Here is a 21,168-nt window from a genome sequence, read left to right as displayed (position 1 = left end):
GGCTCTGTGATTTCATTTTCTCACTCACTCGCTATACACAACGTTCTGACACGCAAGACTGAAACTGGTTTATTTCAATAATCAGAGCTCTTTACACTGACCAGAATGCAAAACACGAACATTGCTTTTCAACTTGCATGAATATTTTCTGTGACGTTACATTTGCAGAAAGTGCAAACTGTATTCTCTGTTGTGGTTCCGATAAGTGTAAAGGTCAGATGTACACACTGTACAAACAAAAACATTTTCTTCACAGAACAGAACATTTCTAATAGAAGAGGGCTAAAGGACACTTACAAGTTAACCCTATCGTGATATTTCTGGTAAGGATCATTAAGGTACCAGTTTCTTCTTTTCCAAAAGGATGTCGTCATTTTGTCTAATTTTTTGCACTGAGTCTTATTGCAGAATACGTGCTCTCTTAAACGCTTCTTTCTCACTGCTGATTTTTTCCAAAGCTTCTTCTTGTATCCAGCCTGAAATGCAAACAACATTCGGTTTAAATGAAGAGCTGATTGACATAGAGATGAAATTGTAGGATGAACTGAATATTACTTATTGGTCTGAATCAATGGATATTTCCATGGTAAGATCAAGGTAGGTAAAACAGGATATTCCATACATTTATAGAATTACGATAAAATTTTACCTCATCCTGACAGTGTCAACAATACAGTCTGGTTGTGTCTGAATTCAAAGTGGAAATGAGGGAAGAGTCTCATTTATATCAGGGGTGATTTGGTGTGGTTTGTTATGAATGCATTGGTCCCATTCAACCTGACACTTTTTGGAGATGTACGAGCTTATTATGGGTTTGAGATCAGATGGTGCGATTTGACTTCCCACTTCCTAAGTAGCAATATCTGCTTGTTCGTTTCCAGACAGCCCAATATGTCCTGATATCCAATTCAAAATTATGTTGAAATTATGTCTCTTGAAGGAATCCACTTTAGTTCGATTGCTGGCAATTATGGGGTGTTTGGTCTATAAAGATTCAAGTGCTTGTGATGGATGAATTTAAATTAGTGCTCAAAACTAGAGCAAATGCTTTTAAACATTATAAATTCTAGCGTTTAATTCAATCTGATTATGACATACTAATCGTAATTGTTTTTTTGTTTTTTATAAGGAGGTGAAAGCAAAAGTGAAAAACAGGAACTCTCTGAAAGCCTTACTGAAAGCAAACCCGGTCTCATGGGCAAGACTGTCTCAAGATTGTCAAATCTTTTGTAAACTTTCCCAGATTTCAGAGTATAAATTCAGTGGAAGGAAGTATTTCCAAAGAAACAGTTCAAATGTGCATGTGACCTCCTTACCTTTCTCCTCACCCACAGGCCACAGTGCAGCCTCAGAAACCTCTGCACCACAGATCTCACGGTCTTCCTCTTGCCCTTCTTCACACTATAATATGTCAGGTTTCTACAGGGCTGCTGCATCAGTGATGGAACGAGAGGAGAGACTCTGTACAATGAGAGATATTAAGACGTAAGAAAACTCACAACACAGCCGCATACCTGGGATTCCACTGACTCCTCAAAAAGCATGAGATAAGGATCGATTATTATGCGACTAATCATACAGCAATGCTAGAAATGCACTGGTCCACTGCAGGGTATCCGATAAGGGCCAATATTAAACGATAATAGATGAATTTCATGCCACGAACTGGCATGATGATGCCTGATGTGACAGAAGTTAATGCAGGACACAACGTATGACGCATTCACACCTGTGATGCGTTGTATAACTTAGCAACAAAAGCGCTCACCTTGTCGCTCGGTTACTTTCACGATGACAGCATCAGCAGATTTATTTATTGTCACTTATACCACCGTGCTGTTCAATTCTTGAATTAGAAGGTGAGAATAAATTTTCTGGAACAGCAGATCTGACAGTAGCGCCGGCTGCAGTCCACTTCACAGGTTTATATTAATGCACTTGTTCTAATACATTATAATTTCTCATTCACAGAGACTTGTTTGATAGACACTCTACATAATCTAAGGCTAAACAGCAAAAAAAAACAAAAGAAAAACAAAGAAATTATTTAACAAAGAAAAATGTATATTAATTGATGTGTTCTATAAAGAGATGTTTATTTAACATTCATGGAAGGACTCTCAGGTGTCAGTGCTTTTCTAACACTATTCAAGATTTTTATTTGTCACATACACAGTTATATACAGTATATAACTTGCAGTGAAATGAAAACCTGGCCTTCTCTTGCTTAGACTGCGCATTAAAGATAAGAAATGAATAAGAAATAAATAGAAAAGAAGACCAAGGATAGTGCAGAACAGGGAGACTGTATACAGTAAAACTGTAGCTAAAACTACACAGTGTGTAAGGCATACATTCTGGAATGTGCTAGTATGTTTTCTGGGAGAATCTTCAGGACACAGGACTTTTGCGCTTTCCAACCAAGACATGATTCATTTCTGATTTATTAAGTAAGAGGGAAAAAAAGAGAAACTGCAGAGGTAAGGACTGTTTACAGAGGTTATAAAATATAGTAAGTGGTACCAGTAGCCAACGTATCACAAGCATTCCTCAAGATTAAACATAAATATACATGGTGAAAAGTATGACAGGTCATTCCATACTCAATTAAAAAATATCATTCGCTCTGGTATAAGAGGAATTAACACTTTGGGATGTGCTGCTGGAAAATAGGAAAATGTCACACCACCCTGTTATGTTTTATTTTCCCATAACAGCACACCTAACTGTGTTTTATACATCACCTAATTAAAACTACCTGCTTAATATTGTGTCGTCCCCCTTGTGCCACCAAAACAGCTCTGACCCTTCAGGGCATGGACTCCACAAGACTCCTCTGAAGGTGTGCTGTGGTATCTGGCACCAAGACGTTAGCAGCAGGTCCTTTATGTCCTGTAAGTTGTGAGGTGGGGCCTCCATGGATCGGACTTGTTTGTCCAGTACATCTCACAGAAGCTCAATCAGATTGAGATCTGGGGAATTTGGAGGCCAAGTCAACAGCTTCAACTCTTTGTCATGTTCCTCAAACCATTCCTGAACAATTTTTGCAGTGTGGCAGGGCGAATTATCCTGCTGAAAGAGGCCACCGCCATTAGGGAACACTGTTGCCATGAAGAGGTGTACGTGGTCTGCAACAATGTTTAGGTAGGTGGTACGTATCAAAGTAACATCCACATGAATGCCAGGACCCAAGGATTCCCAGCAGAACATTGCCCAGACCATCACGCTTCCTCCATCGGCTTGCCTTCTTCCCATAGTGCATCCTGGTACAATCTCATCCACATGATGTAAAAGAAAACATGATTCATCAGACTAGGCCACCTTCTTGCATTGCTCCATGATCCAGTTCTGATGCTCATGTGTCCATTATAGGAGCTTTCGGCAGTGGACAGGGGTCAGCATGGGCACTCTGACCAGTCTGCAGCTACGCGTCCCCATACACAGCAAGCTGTGTGATCTGACACCTTTCTATCATAACCAGCATGAACTTTTTCAGCAATTTGTGCTACAGTAGCTCTTCTGTGGGATCGGACCATACCGGGTAGCCTTCACTCCCCATGTGCATCAATGAGTCTTGGGAATCTATGACCCTTTCAATGGTTCACCGGTTGTCCTTCCTTGGACCACTTTCGGTAGGTACTAACCAGTGCATACTGGGAACACCCCACAAGAACTTCTGTTTTGGAGATGCTCTAACCCAGTCATCTAGCCATCACAATTTGGCCCATGATTCTTGCCCATTTTTCCTGCTTCCAACACATCAACTTCGAGAACTGACTGTTTACTTGCTGCCTAATATATCCCACCCCCTGACAGATGCCATTGAAACAAGTTGATCAATGTTATTCACTTCACCTGTCAGTGGATATAAAGTTATGGCTGATCGGTGTATAGTACAGTCAAATTCTTTCCTTTGCATCAGATCAGTATCAGAACTGTTTACCAAATGGTAAAAGTGGGTGTTCCTAAAGAAAGCTATCTTTGCCAAAGTTAAAAAGGAAAAAAATCAGGTTTCTTTTTGAATTCCTTGTTAAGTTTTGTAATTGCCTTACTATTGTGTTATTTTCCTTTAAAAGAACATTTTTTTTAGATAGCAGGATTTCAAAAACTGTTTCCATCTACCAGCAGGCTAAAATTGTCTACCAGTCTGAGCAGCTCTGCATGTGTTTGAGCAGCTGGTAGCTGGTCAGGTCATTCTGAAATTTTTCAGTAGGGCAGTGCAGCATCAGAAGTGGTGTCATATTTATGGTTGGATGCCATCATCCAGTACTTCAGGACTCTTCCTGGCCATGTAAGTAAGTAACGTGAACAATTATGCCAGAGTAGCAACATAACATCAGTGTTTGAAAAGCCGTGACTTGTTTCTGAACCTTACCGTTGCAGTAGAGTCTGCTGTTGAAGCCCACAGGCATTAAGAGAAGGCAGCGGTTTAAACCCAAAGTGTCGCTGAATAAGTGTGGAGAAGCGAGGGAGAAACAGCGGCGCTCTGACTGCGAGGTTAAAGCAGGACTGTCCTAGACCTGTCAGAGGTCTCACTATACCTGAGAATGACAATGAGACAGAAAAGTGTTTACAGATTGGGTCCGCAGAAGTGTTGCTAGTTCCTGTATCTAAAGGAGTTCTTTTCTGATAACTCCTCTCTGTGATGTGTATCCAGTACACACATGCTAACAATAAGCACAGAAGCTATCCGGTTAGCATTAGCTAACGGAATAAATGTCTAAGACAACTCTATGTAATAGAAGGTAGTCTTAATCGCTTATCCGAGCACAAACTGAATAAACGAAATCTGCAAGCGTGTTGTACAATGTAAATGCGAAAACATTACTACCTGACAGTCCTCTAGTCAAGGTGGCCGCCATCTTGAATGTGTGTGACCCTTGACCTACAGAGCGCGGCAGGGACAAACAGCACGCAGTGGGGGAAAAGCGGAGTGCAAACAGTTATAAACCAAACAACAAATTATTAAACATTGAAGCATTTGTCTTTACAACAACAACGACAACAATAATGATAGTCTTTGACTGTACTTCATACGGTCTCCAGTTGTGATGTATCCATATGCTGTATGATATAAATTCTGGTTTTATTTAGACTTTACATATACAGACTATAGGGTAAAAAAAAAAATAGTCAGTTCAATCTATTCGGCAAAAATCTTTTTTTATTTTATTTTTTACCACATTCATTGACATTTTTGTCATTATAAATGGCATTTATAAAAATAAAAAATAAAAACAACAAAAGTGCTAAAAGGCAGAGGTGGCAAGGGTGGAGGAATAGAAGTACAGGATCAGGGCTGGTTCTCCAGGATTCCAGGGGTGATGGACAGCATGGGAGAACATACTCAATAAACCAGTTAGTTGGTCTGACCTGTGGAGAATCCAGCAAGCCTGCCTCAGTTTCCTGACTAAATTCACCTATGTTACCCTCCCTTGTTCCTTCAACCTCCACAGTCTGCAAGACTGCACTAGCTCAGTTTACTCCAGTTCCCCCAGTACATCTCAACAACATCACACTGGTCCACTGGTCTGACATAGTGGTGTATTCCAACTCAGCCAGAACAGTCCACACCACATTTATATGACTGTTGTTATTAATACTACTACTACTACTACTACTACTACTACTACTACTACTAATAACAATAATAATAATAATAATAAGGTATAATGTATTCATTGGCTATGGAAAAAATGCTCAACTAAAAAACATCAAATGAACAATCTTGTAATTGTCATGAAAATTCGTTTGAAACTTGTGCAAAGTTTATTTTCTAGCCAAATCCGATTGTGCTTCTTTTAAAAATTCCTATATGGCATTAACTTTTTAAATACCAAAAAGATATAACTTCCATAGTAAACAGCTCTTGAAGTACCATATGTAATAAAACATCAAGGGGCACAAGTGAATAAATACAATCATGCAGGCAACAGCAACAGTTCAGCACAATCACAAATCTTAACTAGTACCACATATTAAAGACCAGTGCAATGACTTAATAGTTAAATACAAAAACATTTCTCACCATACTTTTTACAGGCAAAAAGTATTGTCAGATCTGGCCCAATTCAACTTGTTAAAAAAAGAGGATATGTACTTCTACAATGATACTCCTTTGCATTCATTCAACCAGTGTGCAGTGTACAGCAGTGAACACCATAATTAAAAAAAAGATAGCTTGATTTGTCAGAGTGAACATTCAGAAGCAAACACTGGGCAGCTGAAAACAGATATGAACTTTATCAAAATGTTGCAAACAGTTTGTCAAATATTCAGTACATTTTCAGAAGTCCAAATGCGCAGCATAGTAGCTTGCAATAGCTTGACAGGATTTTGTGCACTCTCTCTGCATTGTCAATGTGTCACCATCCTGCATACACAGGATCTGCATCACACGGGACTCCATACACATGACAACTGGGACGGTCCTTCCGCAGAAGTGGGGCACGAGAGAGAGACAGTTCACTGTCTGCATCCCTTCTCCTACGACAAACCAGGAGCACCATGAACAGAAGGAACACTGAAGAGATCAGACAGAGAAGAGGAAAAGGTGTCAACAGAGCACATATTGAGGGGTAATTTGTAGATAAAATCTTGACCCTGTTGGATGTATATACATGTATAGTGAATCAAGTTATTTTATTAGGATAAAGAGATGGGAAAAATTTAAATGTTCATACATCCTCCTCCAATGACAATCAGAGCTATGGTGACAGGAGCAAGCTCGCACGTATCTCCAGCCTTTCTTAAGAAAGTCTCCATGCAATAACCCGGAGCAGTGCTGCCCTCAGGGCAAAAAGCATCACTGGGACACAGGATTGGATTCACATCTGGACTCTGTAAGACAAATAGGTCCTTTCTTGATTAAATATACTTCACCTTCAGAATATTAGGGATACAACCAAATACGAATACATTATTTGGCTTGAACAACTAATATATTCTGAACAGATGCAAACACAGATGAAAATAAGGTGCAGAATTATTTATTTTTTCCCCTCGTTTGTACAAGTCTGCCGAGTCTGTTGTTGTGTCTGTTGTTCTGGTCACTGGCAGGGAAGTTTGCTCTGCTCTGCTCCCTTACCTCTGTATTATTGCTGCTTGGTGCCATCGTGTGGTGTGGTGTCTGGGCTGCTCGACCCTCTGTGTCATGATGCAAGTTGCACATATAATTTCTCATTAATATTTCCTATGTAAAACTGTCACTGACACATCCTAGAGCCCACACAGACCATGAGCTGTGGTCTAGAGCAGTAAGTCTCTGCTAACATTTCAAAACAAACTGACATAAGGTGGGGGACATTCTGGACGGGGTGCCAATCTATCGCAGGGCACAATCGCACACCCATTCACACACACTACAGACAATTTGGAAATACAATCAGCCTACAACTGAGAGTACCTGGAGGAAACCCAGAATCACTGGGAGAACATTCAAACTCTACATACACAGGGTGAAATGAGATTCAAACCCATAATCTCAGAGGTGCGAGGCAAACATGCTAACCACTAAACCACCATCCATCTTCTACCGCTTACTCCTTCTTCAACGTTGTGGGGGAACCTGGAGCCTATCCCAGGGAACATCGGGTACACCCTGGACAGGGTGCTAGTCCATCACAGGGCACAATCACATACACACTCACACACCCATTCATACACTACGGACACGGTAATCAGCCTACCATGCATGTCTTTGGACTGGGGAAGGAAACCGGAGCACCCGGAGGAAACCCCCGCAGCACAGGGAGAACATGCAAACTCCACATACACATGGCCCCAGCGGGAATCAAACCCCAGACCCTGGAGGTGTGAGGCGAACATGCTAACCACTAAGCCACTGTGCGCCCCTAGAAGGCAGTTATTATGTATAATACAGTGTGTGTGTGTGGTAATAATCACTCACTGGGCAGTAGTGGTCTTCAGGGCAGATGTCACAGTTCTCCCGGCCCCAGTGAATCTGATAGAAACCAATGTTGCAGATCTGACATATTTTCTGATGAGAGGTCTTGTGCATGCCTGCCCAACATACACAAGTAACCAGATAAACACAGTGAAAATGTAACTTCCTAGTATCTTCTGCACTTAACATGTGTTCAGTTGCTTAAAAAAAAAGGAACAAAAACAAAAAGAAACAAAGAACAAATTGTGAGCTTTATGAATGCATCTAGTGTTCATTTCACTAAGGTTGTTACTGACTTGCAAAAATAGATGCACTCACACTTCATGCTTAAGATTTATTCCTAGGATGAATTTCTACTCCTTGAGTGGCTCCAGTTTTTGAGTTGCACATTTTACTCCCTGCTTTTAACTACGTTATTTTTACAGTCTTAATAGACCTAAGACTTTTTATAAAAGTAATTCTCAAAAGCCCAGATCATGATCTGGACAACCTTCACATGAGGTTTATGTGTATTTCATGTCACTAATGTTTACTCATCTTTCTGCTTAAACCATGAAGTAGGTGAGGAGAAACAAGACTGTTTCAGAAGGCATGTTAAGTAAGGAATAAAACATGACAGGACAAGCTGTTATAGGAAAATAATCTACAATAGTGTGGTGTGATCTGTTATCACCCCTATAACACAGCATGCTTTATTTCTCTTATACCACAGCAATTACAATTTGTTTTTACATTAATTATTGAACAACACATACTTTTTAACCATTTATAAGTACATGTAATGTGGAACTCAAGACAGGTTATACAAGCACAAACTCCTTTGTCCTGAAGACTTTCCTGTGGTGGAAAACTGTTATTAAGCAATGACACTGGAGACTCTTTAGGTTATGTGGCGCATCTGATATAAAAGTCCCTTTGAGTGAGTTGTAACTATAGAAACAATAATGTATCAGAAGGAGTGCATTAATATAAAGTGTGATTTGTATTACAGCCGGCTCTACGGTCAGAGCTGCTGTTACACAACATAAAATCAACACCTTCTGTCCAATGAGATTTGAGAATTCAGCAGCATTGTTGTGTAATATGTGGTATAATAATATTGGATGACATTGGTTACCTGGGCGACAGGGGGAGCATTGCCTGCTGCCCGTCTTTAACGCTTCAGAGCCAGCAGGACACATCTGGCACTGAGCACAACTGGAGGAGCTGTTGAACAGGAAGACACAATTACCACTGTAATGTCAGTCTTGTGATGTTGATATGAGGTCTGCAGACTGTGGTACAGGACCTTACAGAGGAAAATAAATGACTTGCAGCCTTTAATGTGGCTTTGATTAAAATCCCAAGATAAGAGACATGTGACTCTGCCCTTCAGCCTGTGTAAACTTAAGGGTAAGAAAACATTGTACTTAATAGTGCTGGAATTCAGAATGTCATTGTAGCACTGTTATCTGCTTTCATGCTGAAGAGTATATGTAATCAGGCTATATTTGATAGTTTACAGATACACTAGAAGTTGATTATATTTTACTACATGTGCTTACATTTACAGGAAGATAAGCCTTTCACAAAGTGTCAATAAATACAGAAGGCAAGTGCATAGCTTACTTGCAGAATGTGCCATTGGGACATGGGTTACAAACAGTGGCATTCTGTCTGGATGTATAAAAACCTGAAAAAAAAAAAGTACACATGTATGTTTTTATGCTTTATGAATAATGGTTAAACAATTACTTTGATTCCACAGCTACTGCAAATATCTAGTCACTAAGTCACTAAAGAGAATTAAATCAGTTGATAGTTTAATGCATATTGCAAAAAAGAAAAAAGAAACGTCCCCTTTTCAGGAGACTGTATTTTAAAGATAATTTTGTAAAATCCAAATAAGCTTTACAGATCTTATTGGAAAGGGTTTAAACAATGTTTTTCATTCTTGTTCAATGAACCATAAACAATTATTGCACATGCACCTGTTTAACAGTCCTTAAGACACGAACAGTTTACAGGCGGCAGGCAATTAAGGTCACAGTTACAATAACTGAGGATACTAAAGAGACCTTTCTACTGACTCTGAAAAACACCAGAAGAAAGATGCCTAGAGTTCCTGCTCATCAGAACATGCCATAGGCTTGCTGCAGGGAGGCATGAGGACTGCAGATGCAGTAGAGCAATAAACGGCAATGTCTGTAATGTAAGACGCCTAAGACAGTGCTACAGGGAGACAGGAAGGACAGCTGATCGTCCTTGCAGTGGAAAATTACATGTAACCATGTGCCCCCCCCGTCTTGGTGGAAGAGTGGAGTAACATCTCACAGCAAGAACTGACAAATCTGGTGCAGTCCATGAGGATGAGATGCACTGTAGTATTTAAAGCAGCTGGAGGACACCAGATACTGACTGTTACTTTTGATATCGACCCCCCAGCCCCCCCTTTGTTCAGGGACTCGCTATTCCATTTCTGTTCGTCTATGCATATATTAAACTGTAGTAAGCTTATATATAAATGATTACCTGGTGCACAAGCTTGACATGAGACTGAACCACTTTCATTGGTATAAGAACCAGGAAGACAGGCCTGACACACAGGGCTCGCTGTGGAACTGAGGAGAGCAGGAGAAACAGGAAAAACACAGATCAGCTGTTTGATATGACATGTATAGTAGATGTGTGCCATTAATGTGTGATAAGTGATTACTCACTTAGTGTAGAAGCCTGGTGTGCAGGGAAGACAATTCTGCTGGCCTTCTAGCGGCTGGTAGAAACCTGGTGAGCAGGAACGACAGCCACTGGGGAATATACACAGCCCAGGCTCCGGACAACATAAACACAACAAAGTCTCTGGCAGAATAACAAATAAACAAACAAACAAGCTGTTTTTTTTAAATGCCTTAGTAAATGTTTGTCTATATTCTACAGTACAACTGTATTAGAACCTTACAATAATTATTTCCATATTTCTTAGTTTTATTCACTACAAAATAATAGTATAACTTAATGGTCATTGTTATAGTTACACTGTATTACCAAAAGTATGTGGACACTTGACCAATCACGCCCATATGTGGACTTTCCCCAAACTGTTGCTACAAAGGTTGAAACACACAATTGTCTAGAATGTATTTGTATATTGCAGCATTAAAATTTCCCCTTGACTAGAACTAAGGTGCACAAATCTGTTCCAGCATGACAATGCCCCAGTGCACAAAGCAAGGTCCATAAAAAACATGGTTTGCTAAGATTGATGTTGAATAATTTGAGTCTTGACCTCAACCCCACTGAACAGCTTTGGGATGAACTGGAATGCCAACTGTGCACCAGACCTTCTCGCCTGCCATCAGTGCCTGACTTCACTAATGTCTTGTGGCTGAATGGGCAAATCCCCACAGTCATACCTCAAAATCTAGTGGAAAGCCTTCCCAGATGAGTGAAGATTATCATAACAGCCACAACAGCATTAATGAGGTCACGCACTGATGTCAGGTGAGGAGGCCTGGCATGCAGTCGGCGTTCCAATTCATTCCAAAGGGGTTCATTCAGCGGGGTTGAGGTCAGAGCTCAGACCACTCAAGTTCTTCTACAAACCCTGTCTTTATGGACTCCGATTTGTGCGCAGGGGCATTGTTATGCTGGGACAGGTTTTGGCTAGGCCGCTTAGTTCTAATAAAGAGGAAATATTAATGCAACAGCATACAAAAACATCATAGACAATGGTGTGCATCAAACTTTGTGTGAATAATAATATGGGTAACACCCACATATGGATGTCCACATAATTTTGTCATATATTTTATGTCATGATCAAGTAAACTGAGTAACAAAATTATTCTTGACAGTAACATACTGTATAACCAGGCACGTCAGTAGTGTACTAAATAACTGAAACCACAGCTCTAACCCTGCACCGTTGTTGTAGGCTAAATAAGCCGTACTCACCATTGTCATAGTAGGTGCCCGGTGCACAGGCCTCACAGCTGGAGGTGTTCAAGATTGAGCAGCCAGGTGTCGTGGTGCTGAGCATGATGGGAGAGGTTGCAGTCACAATCTCACTGACTGTGGTGGCGGTCACATTCTCCATAACTGTGGTGGCGGTCAGAGCAGGGGTGAGGGTAGTCTGACTCCTCACTGCTCCTACCATCAACACACATAAATGAAAGGATACTATACATCTGAAATATTATTTAACCGACTTGAACAATATCAACATCCAACACAGAATACTGCTTATTTACTTTACCAGGTTTACATGAAGGCCATAAAGGCAGCAAATTCTACAGATGTAAATGATTATTTTAGCCCTTCTCGAAGCAGACGGACAGACTCATTGGTTCTAAAATAAACTCAACCAGCTGTGTCTGATCTCCAGAATTTTCAGGGTATGTCTGTTTGATTGATTTACTGATTGAGAAGGTCAAATCCAATTAGACACCAAGGTTTAAAATCATTCCCATTACATTACAGCACATTATCCTGGATACAATAAGGGATTTAATTTGTGCGCTGACCCACAAATCTAAGCAATTAAACTGTGCATCATGCGGTGAGATAAACGAGCTATCGAATGATAAAATCCTAATCATGTGGATGTGTTTAAAGATCGATATGCAAACACAGGATTAAAAAAAGAGAGAGAATTATGTTTTTATTGCATGGTGAAGAAGTTACATTCATTACATTGAATTCTCTCTCTTTTTTATTTTTTTAGATTTCCGATTCATTTCTACACAAATTCAAATTTTACTGTAAACATTACACAGATTTTTTTTTGTGTGTGAAAATATATTTTAAAGTAATTAAAATTGCTTTACTTCAGGAAATGTCTAAATGAATGTGTGCTGAGGGAACTGAGACGGAAACAGAGTTCTTATTGTGCAAGTAATCACATTAAGCATGTGGTACATATGCACTTATTCATGGTCTTGTGACTTCAACAACACAGTCCAAAGATGCAGAGAGAAGTGAGAAAAGCTGGCAATTCCTGCGTTCCTCTGAATACTGGACATTTTGAATACATTTTGTGTGCGCAAATAAAAATTTTGCATTGTGAAAATATGCATTTGCATACAATCTGAACCGGGGGAAAAGCTGCTGCTGCTCATCGCACTCCTGGGTCTAATAAGTAGCTATTTAACTCTTGAACTCTTTTATATTGCCACAGGCCTGGACAACAAATCCCATCAGATTTGTTTTGAAAAACTATTTTTAAAGGAAGAACATTAAACGGGTTTCAATCTTTTGATTGATATATATATATATATATATATATATATATATATATATATATATATATATATATATATATACACACACACACACACACACACACACACACACATGTATATATCAGTCTTGATGTTTCAGAGAGATCCTTCTCCTATCTGACAGTGTGCTAGATATATTTGGCTAGATTTATGATAAGTTTATGACCTGGTGTCCCAGTAAATAAAAAAAACAAACAAACCTGAGAATAATTACATACTCTGGATCTAAAGGATGAACTGACACAAGACCATGTGCGTGTAAACAACACTGAAAACAGGCAAACTCTCCTGGTTTCCCTGACCCTATTGCTGTCAATCAGAGAACACATTTTCCACTAAGAACTGAAAATAGAGTGTTTACAGCGTCTGGACTCACCCAACAAACACACGAGTGCCACGACAACAGCCTGGACTCCCAAATGTGGCATGTTTCAGTGATTCCTTAACCACTCACAACATCTGATTTATCTTACTGACTTCATGGCTGAAACTCTTCCAATGAGAAATACAATCAGTTTCGTCTCTCTCCGTTCATTTCTTCCTCGAATCTTCAGCAATGTCTTATGACAGTTGACTAATCATGTGAGTTTGGGCTCTGTGGAAACCACTGCAAAATTCAACAGGGATTCTTTATGAGAAGTAAAACCAGCCTGTACTCGACACAGATGTTTCTAAAAAAGCTGAATCCGAGCGCTCGTGGCTTCAATGCGGAACAAGCGGATTTTCACAAGCAGAGCTAGGCTCCGCCCATAAAGCAAATGCCACGCCCATGCTGCTTGTGCTCGAGAGTTTGAACTACTGATTCAGGTATGTATTGTACTGCTAGGACTACCATGCTTTTCAGTTAGGACAAATCGAAAATCAGTGAAGTAATTGTTATGTAGTCAAGTGAGTGGTGCAGTGCATGTAAACGGAATGGTGTTTTAGTCTGGAACCCTCTCTGATAGGGAAACTCTCTTAATCTGTTCACTTGTTGTTGTGGTGACCACGACAGTTTGTTCCAGTTTGGTGTAAGCCAAACTAGCTATTTTTGGCACTTCAAATCATCACTGACTGTGGAAACTTCACACTGGCCTTCAAGCGTCTTGGATTCTGTGCCTCTCCACTCTTCCTCCAGACTCTGGGACCTTGATTTCCAAATGAAATGCAACATTTACTTAGGGTAAATCTTCCCCATGATTGTGGTTGTTTCTACTGATCCAGACAGACATTGAAGGCTCAGGAAACCTTTGCAGGTGTTTTGAGTTAATTAGCTGATTAGAGATCTTCTGAGGTCAACATTTCTGTATTATAAATTATTTATTTGAATATTTTGAGATACTGGATTTTTGATTTCCGTGAGCTGTAAGCTGTAATCAAGATTTTTTTAAAAAAAGGTTTGAAATATTTCACTTTATTTGTTATGAATCTAGAATATATGAAAGTTCCACTTTTTGAATTAAATTATGGGGGAAAAAAAATTACTTTTCTACGATATTCAATTTTTTTTGAGATGCACTTGTACATACATACATACATTAACTATATGGCCAAAAGTATGTGGACACCAGACTATCACACCCATATGTGCTTGTTCCAATTTTGGTCCTCCTTTGCTGTTATAATAATGTTCACTCTTCTAGGAACTCTTTCCACTAGATTTTGGAGCATGACTGTGGAGATTTGCTCATTCAGTCACTAGAGTTTTAGTGAGGTCAGGCTCTGTTGGGCGAGAAGGTCTGGGGTGCAGTCGATGTTCCAGTTGATGTTCCAGTTCATCCCACCCAAAGGTGTTCAACAGAGTTGAGGTCAGGGTTCTGTCAGGTCACTTGAATTCTTCCACACCAGCCTTGGCAGATCATGTCTCATGGAGCTTGCTTGGTGCAAAGGGATATTGTCATGCTGAAACAGGTTTGGTCCCCTTAGTTTCAGTGAAGGGAAATTGTAATGCTACAGCATACAAAGACCTTCTATACAATTGTGTGCTTCTACTTTTGTGGCAACAGTTTGGGGAAGGAACATATGGGTGTGATGGTCAGGTGTCCACATACTTTTGGAAATACAGTGTACTTAGGCTACATAAACAGAAAATTAATAGAGAAATGAATATATACTGTATGAAGTTGTAGGCGGTATAGAATATAAGTCAATACAAAAATATAGCAATATGCTCCACATATAATAGGCACAATAAACAGAATTATGCTAAGGTGAATTAGAGCATCTATTTATTTATGTAAAAAAAAAAACACATTTTTCATTTGCATTATACAGTCTCAGCTATATTAATATTATTTTTATATATCATAAACTTTTTCTTTATGCACATAGATAAATATTTTTAAATAATCCAATCACCAGTCGACCTGCATTTTTTTTGTATTCTGTCCTGGCTTATAAAAATGCATATAAAGCATCTAGCTACATAGGTGGTGAGAATTGGCTAGAAAAGTGGCTGGAAATAAACACCATTATAAGATCATAAAACTCTTTTTTGCTTTACCTAGAGGTTAGAGCAATTGGTAAATCTTTCACAGAGTTAAATGTCTGTTACATTAATGGAACAATTGTACATCACAGAAACAAAATGTTGCATATACGAGATCCAACAATAAAACATGCAGCCACTTATGGTTTTTGACAAAATATACTCACATACTTATCAAAATGATCCAAAAGTGCATCAAAGAATAATCTAATAGACATAAAAGTCACCTAGAAGGCACAAAGTACATCCATTACATTCCCTTGCTGTATTAAATTCACTCTATGTAATCAGCCAGCAAAACATATATGGCTTGATCCTCTTGATCTGTAGCTTCACCTGACTTCACAGATTTTGTTTAGCTAAAACAGTATAATCTAGGTACACTACATATTATAAAATCTTAGTACAGTACAATATGTCACTCTGAAGAACATTCAAGGCAGGCACCAACCGCTAAAAACAAATTGTGTCAACACAATATATATTTCATGTCATTAAACAATGTTGTTTTATTTTTTTTTATCACTCGTGTCATTTGGTTTCTTTGATGGCACCTTTTGGGCGACTCCATAGGGAACGTGAGCTGCCACAGTTCCCAACTCTGCAGCCCCTTCAATATGGAACATTTGATCATCGAAGAAAATGTGGGGCTTGATTTTTGCTAGCATAGGGCCCTTAGGTGCTCCAGCCAAGAAAAGGGCTTCATCCGTCTCTAGGCCCCAAGAACGCAGGGTCTTCAGGGCACGTGTACCTGAACTAGCTGCGCTGCGAGCAGTCACAAGGTAGGTGCGGATGGGACAGTCCATACGCTGGCCTTTAGCAAAGAATTTCTTTTGCAGTCTTCCTAAAGCCTCCAAGAATCCTTTCAGTGGACCCTATAAATCAAAGACACAACTGAGCTGCTTTTTGAATTTGCAGTAAACATGGTTCAGTAAAAAGTCAACAGAAACAGACCTGTAGCAAGGCATGCGATTATAGGAACATAATCAACGATGGGGTGGTATGCTGTTGAGGAACCACTTCAAAGCTGAATAAATCCCAATAACAGCATGTCTGGAGGTGTTTTATTTCTCTTATACCATAGCAATATGACAGTAATTAAAATTTGTAATCTATTTAATCTATTAAAGGACAAAACATTGTACTTTTATCTATTTATTGCTAGATTGATCCATTTATAGTAAGGCTAAATAAAAGTCTCCTCACAGAAAACTCTCACCATATCAACTACACATGTTTTTAAAATACATTTATGTAGATGGTCCCCTGTACAAGTCCCTGTGTAAGTTGCTACTATAGAAACAATAAAATATTATAAAAGAGTGCATTAATACAGTATAAACCTGTGATTTGTCTTGCAGCAAGAACTACTGCCAGCTCCATGCTATAGTGGAAAATTAATCACCTGCTGCCAATCAGAATCAAGAATTCAACAGCGTTTTGTAGAATTCATTCTAATGCTCCATATTGTCATATTTCTATGTGCTGTAACTCTCTTACATGATCAAGTAGCTTGTTTTCATGGGCCTTTTCATGTTCAAAAAATTTGTCCAAGCCTTGCGTTTTAAAGATTCTCTCCGACTCGTCCGAGAACAGCACTGCATCTCCATCAAAGGCCACTCGCAGCTGTGTTTCTGAAACCTCCGCTGCTTTCTCTGGTTTAAACATGGTGGCTGCTGCAATCCCTTAGTGAGCACAAGAGCCGAAGCCTCAGTTACAACGATTCAGTTGGAAAATCGAAATTTTCAATTTCTATTCTCATCTCACCTTCCTCTAAGGCCTCCATCACTTTCTTTGAATCAGCAGACAGGTACAGGTTGGTGTGGTAGGCTTTCAGATACCCAATTGGACTATTACCTCCAGTCATACAGAAGCGCTCGATGAACAGCTCTACAAAACACAGAAGGAAATTAATTTTGTTGACAAGTAAACAAAGTCTGCAATCTTGTGTTGCAGTGTCAAGCTAAAAAGAACGTTAAAAAGGCAGTCATCTAATTATTATGTAAGGGATACGAGAGCATGTTTACAGCCCCCTCTCCCTCATCACACACCATCCCCCATGTCCTCAGCCATCACAGCCAACATTATAAGCAAGGGTTTTCACAATGCTATATTTTACATAGAAGACGCTTCTAGCATGACTGTCTGAGATCACTTAAAAGATTAGATATAATAAACAGTTATAGGCCAGTTCAGGGGACAGCAGTGAGTTACTGGACATCCTGTCCACCACTGCTTTTTGTTCTCCACTTACCATGATGGTTGATTGAGTTAATGAGTCTGAGCCCGACATTGGCATGATGGTTAGTCATCAGGACAACATCAAAGAGCTCTTCGCTGTCTGGATAAAGTTGTCTCAGCTGCACATTGACTGCTTCCAGAGCCTGCAGGTGACACACAAAAGGGACAGATTATGGTATCTATGTCATCTCATTTCCCTCATTTTATTAGTAAAATCAGTTTAAAATGTACTTTGTGAGTTAGTTAAAGCGCACCTATTATGGTTTTGAAACATGCCTAGTTTTGTTTTCAAGGTCTCATAAAATAGATTTACATGCATCTAAGGTCAAAATACACTTTAATGTGCTCATAATTTAAACTGCAGCATTTCCCTTTTTTCCTCCAGTGTCACAAACGACTCTTTATGATCCGGATTCATTCTAAACTCCTCCTTTCACAGAGCATACTCTGTTCTGATTGGTCTACTGCTGCCAGTGAGCAGCCAATGAAGACCAGAGGCGGGGCTTTTTGTTACAAACCTATGTAGGTTTGTACAGTAAGTAAAGTCTGGAATTACTAACGACTCATTTCAGCTGTTCAGAATCGGTTCCTTCTTTTGGGAGTCAATAAACCCGTTTGTCATGCACTTTGATTTTTGAAACTTTGCAGACGTTTTTACATTCACAAACAGCTATATAACATTACATTAAAAGGTATTATTTGAAAAACCATAATAGGTGCACTTTAAGTGATGTGGACAGCATTATGAGTGATTGTAGACGTTGATCTGGACCTTAATAAAGGGGAAAGCAGGTCCAGGTGCAAATGGTTCAGTCTCATGTTCAGTCTGGTACTTCAGGTACTCCTCCATGCCCTTCTGTTCAAAGATCTGCTGTTCCAGGTCCATGTTGAAGAGCACACGTGATGACACAGCAATAGTGATGGCATTTTCAGGCTTGGGCTGCACACAGAAAATGACTAACATGATAACGATTCAACAACAATAGCATTTCTGTGATTTTAAGTCAACCCTAAAGATTTGTATTTCTCAAAAACTGTTTACCCTTGATTTAGGGGATAATCTCAGCTAGATCATGTATACTGTACCTATGAACTGCTGCTGTAATCATAAAAACTGTCATGTGTTTTCCCAAGACGTCTATTCACGATATGCTCATATAAAACACAAGTTCAATACAGTTGCACGTGTATAGTATACAATTATGGAAGAATAATGATTTATTAATCCACAGTGTCACTCAGAAGAGAATGGGTTCCCTTTTGAGTCTGGTTCCTCAGAGAGCTTCCTTGCCTTATTCATTAGGGATCTAAACATAAATCTGCAGTACATCCCAAATTTCTATAAAGCTACTTTGTGACAAATTCTAATGTGAAAAGCTCTATACAGTTAAATAAAACTGACTTGAATGAAATTTATTCTGTAATTTTGCCTGGTACAGCAGACTGAATGACAGTAATGGACTAAATGTGGGTTATGAATAATTCATATTTACTGTAACGGTAAACCTCACACTGTTCCACTTTAACAAAAAACAATTCCTGATTTTAGATAAACTCCACATTAAAATGTTGATACTTTTCGTGTGTTGATGTGGAAAAAAAAGACGCTTAGGTTAATTAGAGGCAGTGAAACGTGATAAATGTTGACTGTAGTGTTATATGGAGGTTCGTTAGCTAATGGTAGCTAATAAGAATAACGAAGTTTGCGTCAATACACAATTTGAAGAACATACAGCGCATTAGCATTTACACTTCTTCAGACTCCATTTATTCACTAGAGCAGTTAGCCTAAGTGTGTCGGTTGAATTTACTGCGCGGATATTGAAGGACTGGACTGAACCGTTTCTTATATTGACGACGGATTTTGAACACCACCGCCACAGGGACGTAGTATAGCATATTCGGGCGCGTCATAGCCTAAAGAGCTCCGCGTTTATTTTCTCCGCTTCTTATTCATTCACACGTTTCTAACACTATTTCCCATTCTCTGTCCTTACTCTAGTGCTATGCCTGTTGCTGTTCAGTACAACGTGTTTGTGCCCGCTGCACTGCTGCATCTGTTCTGCATCCTGCAGTTAAGTAGAGCTAAATTTATGAGACATTATCAGTGTCTGGTCACCACATAGCCTTCAATGACCCAAAGAGCTCACTGTAAATACACACACACACGGCATAAAATAAGACTTGTAATCTAAGAATATATGTGTATATTTAAAATAATAATAATAATAAAAAAATTAATTGTTGCCTGGAAAGAACCCATGAAAAAGCTTGGAGGCTTTCTAAAATCCATGACCCTACATGTCTTAGAAAATCATGAACATTAATGGATTCATTATTCCTATTTTACAAAGGGTTTGACTCACAGGTTGAGGCTTCCTAGTTGGGGTTGAGGGATCCTGCACCTTCATGCCTTCCAAATGTGCGTCACCGTTGCTGGTCATTCGTCCATCATGGAGACTCATTTTTGCAGTAGCTGCTGCTTCGTGACACAGAGACTAACCCCCCTGTCTCTGTAATCTCATCACAGCGAGTCCCAGCCTCTAAAAGCAGGTTGGATGGAGGGATGGGGATCAATACTGAGTGCATGCCAAGAAGAGTTCAGTGAAAAATGCCATTAACCTAGCAGAGAACACTTACTGGTTCTGAATGCATTCTCACTCCTTCCTCCAGGCATACTCGTTCAGTATCTGAATCAGAGGTCAGTCATCTCACTGGCACCTCCTTCAATCAGCACGCTACTGAAGCATATATCTCAAGCATGTCTGTAACAGGCATCATTCTGCAGTGACTCTGTGCTCATAATGAAACAGCATTTATTTTTAGATGCTGAAGACCTTTGCCAGTGCAGATACCATAAATGTTACCATGACAACCACAGATGGCAGGCTGTACTATAACACCATGCTGTCAAGTCAGTTATGTGCAGCACCCATCATGTCCTTTTCATGTCTTCATGTCAATGGTATTTTTTCAGGGATTTATAGTTTCTATTGGGCCATTTTTATGGTTAAATGTTTAGTCAGTAGACACTAATGGAGATGAAACTATATGGCGTGTTCATATGGATCCTAAAAAAAAAAGTGAATTTCATAGCAGCAAACAAACAGCCAAAGTGTCATATCACTTTGCATCAAAGAGTAATTACAATGCATTTTATAGTCAGAACCTTCTGACAGGAGAGGGAAGCATCATTTCAAACAAAGTTTTCAACCTAGCAAAACATGACATCCTCATATGCGTATAATGAATATCCACAAACTGATACAGGATGGAGGGGAAAAAGGGACAAGATT

The 21,168-nt window shown here is 39.4% G+C and overlaps 3 protein-coding genes across 4 annotated transcripts; all 3 read right to left on the bottom strand.

The window, feature by feature from the left end:
- Positions 1-46: 46 nt before the first annotated feature.
- On the bottom strand, positions 47-4,904 carry mrpl35 (mitochondrial ribosomal protein L35). Its single transcript, XM_053632071.1, has 4 exons — positions 4,832-4,904; positions 4,376-4,541; positions 1,317-1,461; positions 47-476 (listed from the first exon to the last, which is right to left on the bottom strand). The coding sequence occupies exons 1-4, from the start codon at positions 4,860-4,862 to the stop codon at positions 294-296; spliced, it is 525 nt and encodes a 174-aa protein (XP_053488046.1). The 5' UTR covers positions 4,863-4,904; the 3' UTR covers positions 47-293.
- A 242-nt stretch (positions 4,905-5,146) lies between these two features.
- si:dkey-21a6.5 (sushi, von Willebrand factor type A, EGF and pentraxin domain-containing protein 1) lies at positions 5,147-14,301 on the bottom strand. Of its 2 annotated transcripts, none has more exons than XM_053632067.1 (9): positions 13,541-14,301; positions 11,840-12,028; positions 10,606-10,744; positions 10,418-10,506; positions 9,515-9,578; positions 9,024-9,112; positions 7,910-8,022; positions 6,684-6,840; positions 5,147-6,523 (listed from the first exon to the last, which is right to left on the bottom strand). In XM_053632067.1, exons 1-9 carry the CDS (start codon positions 13,590-13,592, stop codon positions 6,366-6,368), a joined length of 1,050 nt encoding a protein of 349 aa, XP_053488042.1. In that variant the 5' UTR covers positions 13,593-14,301; the 3' UTR covers positions 5,147-6,365. The 2 variants fall into 2 exon arrangements, with proteins under 2 accessions (XP_053488042.1, XP_053488041.1); XM_053632066.1 differs by having other exon boundaries at positions 11,840-12,034; positions 13,541-14,300.
- A 452-nt stretch (positions 14,302-14,753) lies between these two features.
- nt5c1ab (5'-nucleotidase, cytosolic IAb) lies at positions 14,754-21,156 on the bottom strand. Its single transcript, XM_053632064.1, has 6 exons — positions 20,239-21,156; positions 18,645-18,812; positions 17,886-18,015; positions 17,399-17,521; positions 17,132-17,316; positions 14,754-16,506 (listed from the first exon to the last, which is right to left on the bottom strand). Exons 1-6 carry the CDS (start codon positions 20,335-20,337, stop codon positions 16,141-16,143), a joined length of 1,071 nt encoding a protein of 356 aa, XP_053488039.1. The 5' UTR covers positions 20,338-21,156; the 3' UTR covers positions 14,754-16,140.
- Positions 21,157-21,168: the final 12 nt, after the last annotated feature.

The sequence above is a fragment of the Ictalurus furcatus genome, chromosome 9 (assembly GCF_023375685.1).
Source record: "Ictalurus furcatus strain D&B chromosome 9, Billie_1.0, whole genome shotgun sequence".
NCBI classification, from domain to species: Eukaryota; Metazoa; Chordata; class Actinopteri; order Siluriformes; family Ictaluridae; genus Ictalurus; species Ictalurus furcatus.
Note: the sequence above shows the minus strand (reverse complement) of the source record. Positions and strands in the feature narration are given on the sequence as shown.

Excerpts from the sequence above, each read along its gene's own strand:
- nt5c1ab (XM_053632064.1), bottom strand. The coding sequence starts at position 20,337 with ATGAGTCTCCATGATGGACGAATGACCAGCAACGGTGACGCACATTTG. Across the intron at positions 18,813-20,238 it reads CAACTAGGAAGCCTCAACCT|CCCAAGCCTGAAAATGCCAT; the intron begins GTGAGTCAAACC and ends TTCTGTGTGCAG. Across the intron at positions 16,507-17,131 it reads AAAACAAGCTACTTGATCAT|GGTCCACTGAAAGGATTCTT; the intron begins GTAAGAGAGTTA and ends TTTGATTTATAG.
- mrpl35 (XM_053632071.1), bottom strand. The coding sequence starts at position 4,862 with ATGGCGGCCACCTTGACTAGAGGACTGTCAG. Across the intron at positions 4,542-4,831 it reads CTTGACTAGAGGACTGTCAG|GTATAGTGAGACCTCTGACA; the intron begins GTAGTAATGTTT and ends TGTCATTCTCAG. Across the intron at positions 477-1,316 it reads GCCTGTGGGTGAGGAGAAAG|GCTGGATACAAGAAGAAGCT; the intron begins GTAAGGAGGTCA and ends TTTGCATTTCAG.
- si:dkey-21a6.5 (XM_053632066.1), bottom strand. The coding sequence starts at position 13,592 with ATGCCACATTTGGGAGTCCAGGCTGTTGTCGTGGCACTCGTGTGTTTG. Across the intron at positions 10,745-11,839 it reads GGGCACCTACTATGACAATG|AGACTTTGTTGTGTTTATGT; the intron begins GTGAGTACGGCT and ends TTATTCTGCCAG. Across the intron at positions 9,113-9,514 it reads CCCAATGGCACATTCTGCAA|CTCCTCCAGTTGTGCTCAGT; the intron begins GTAAGCTATGCA and ends CCTGTTCAACAG.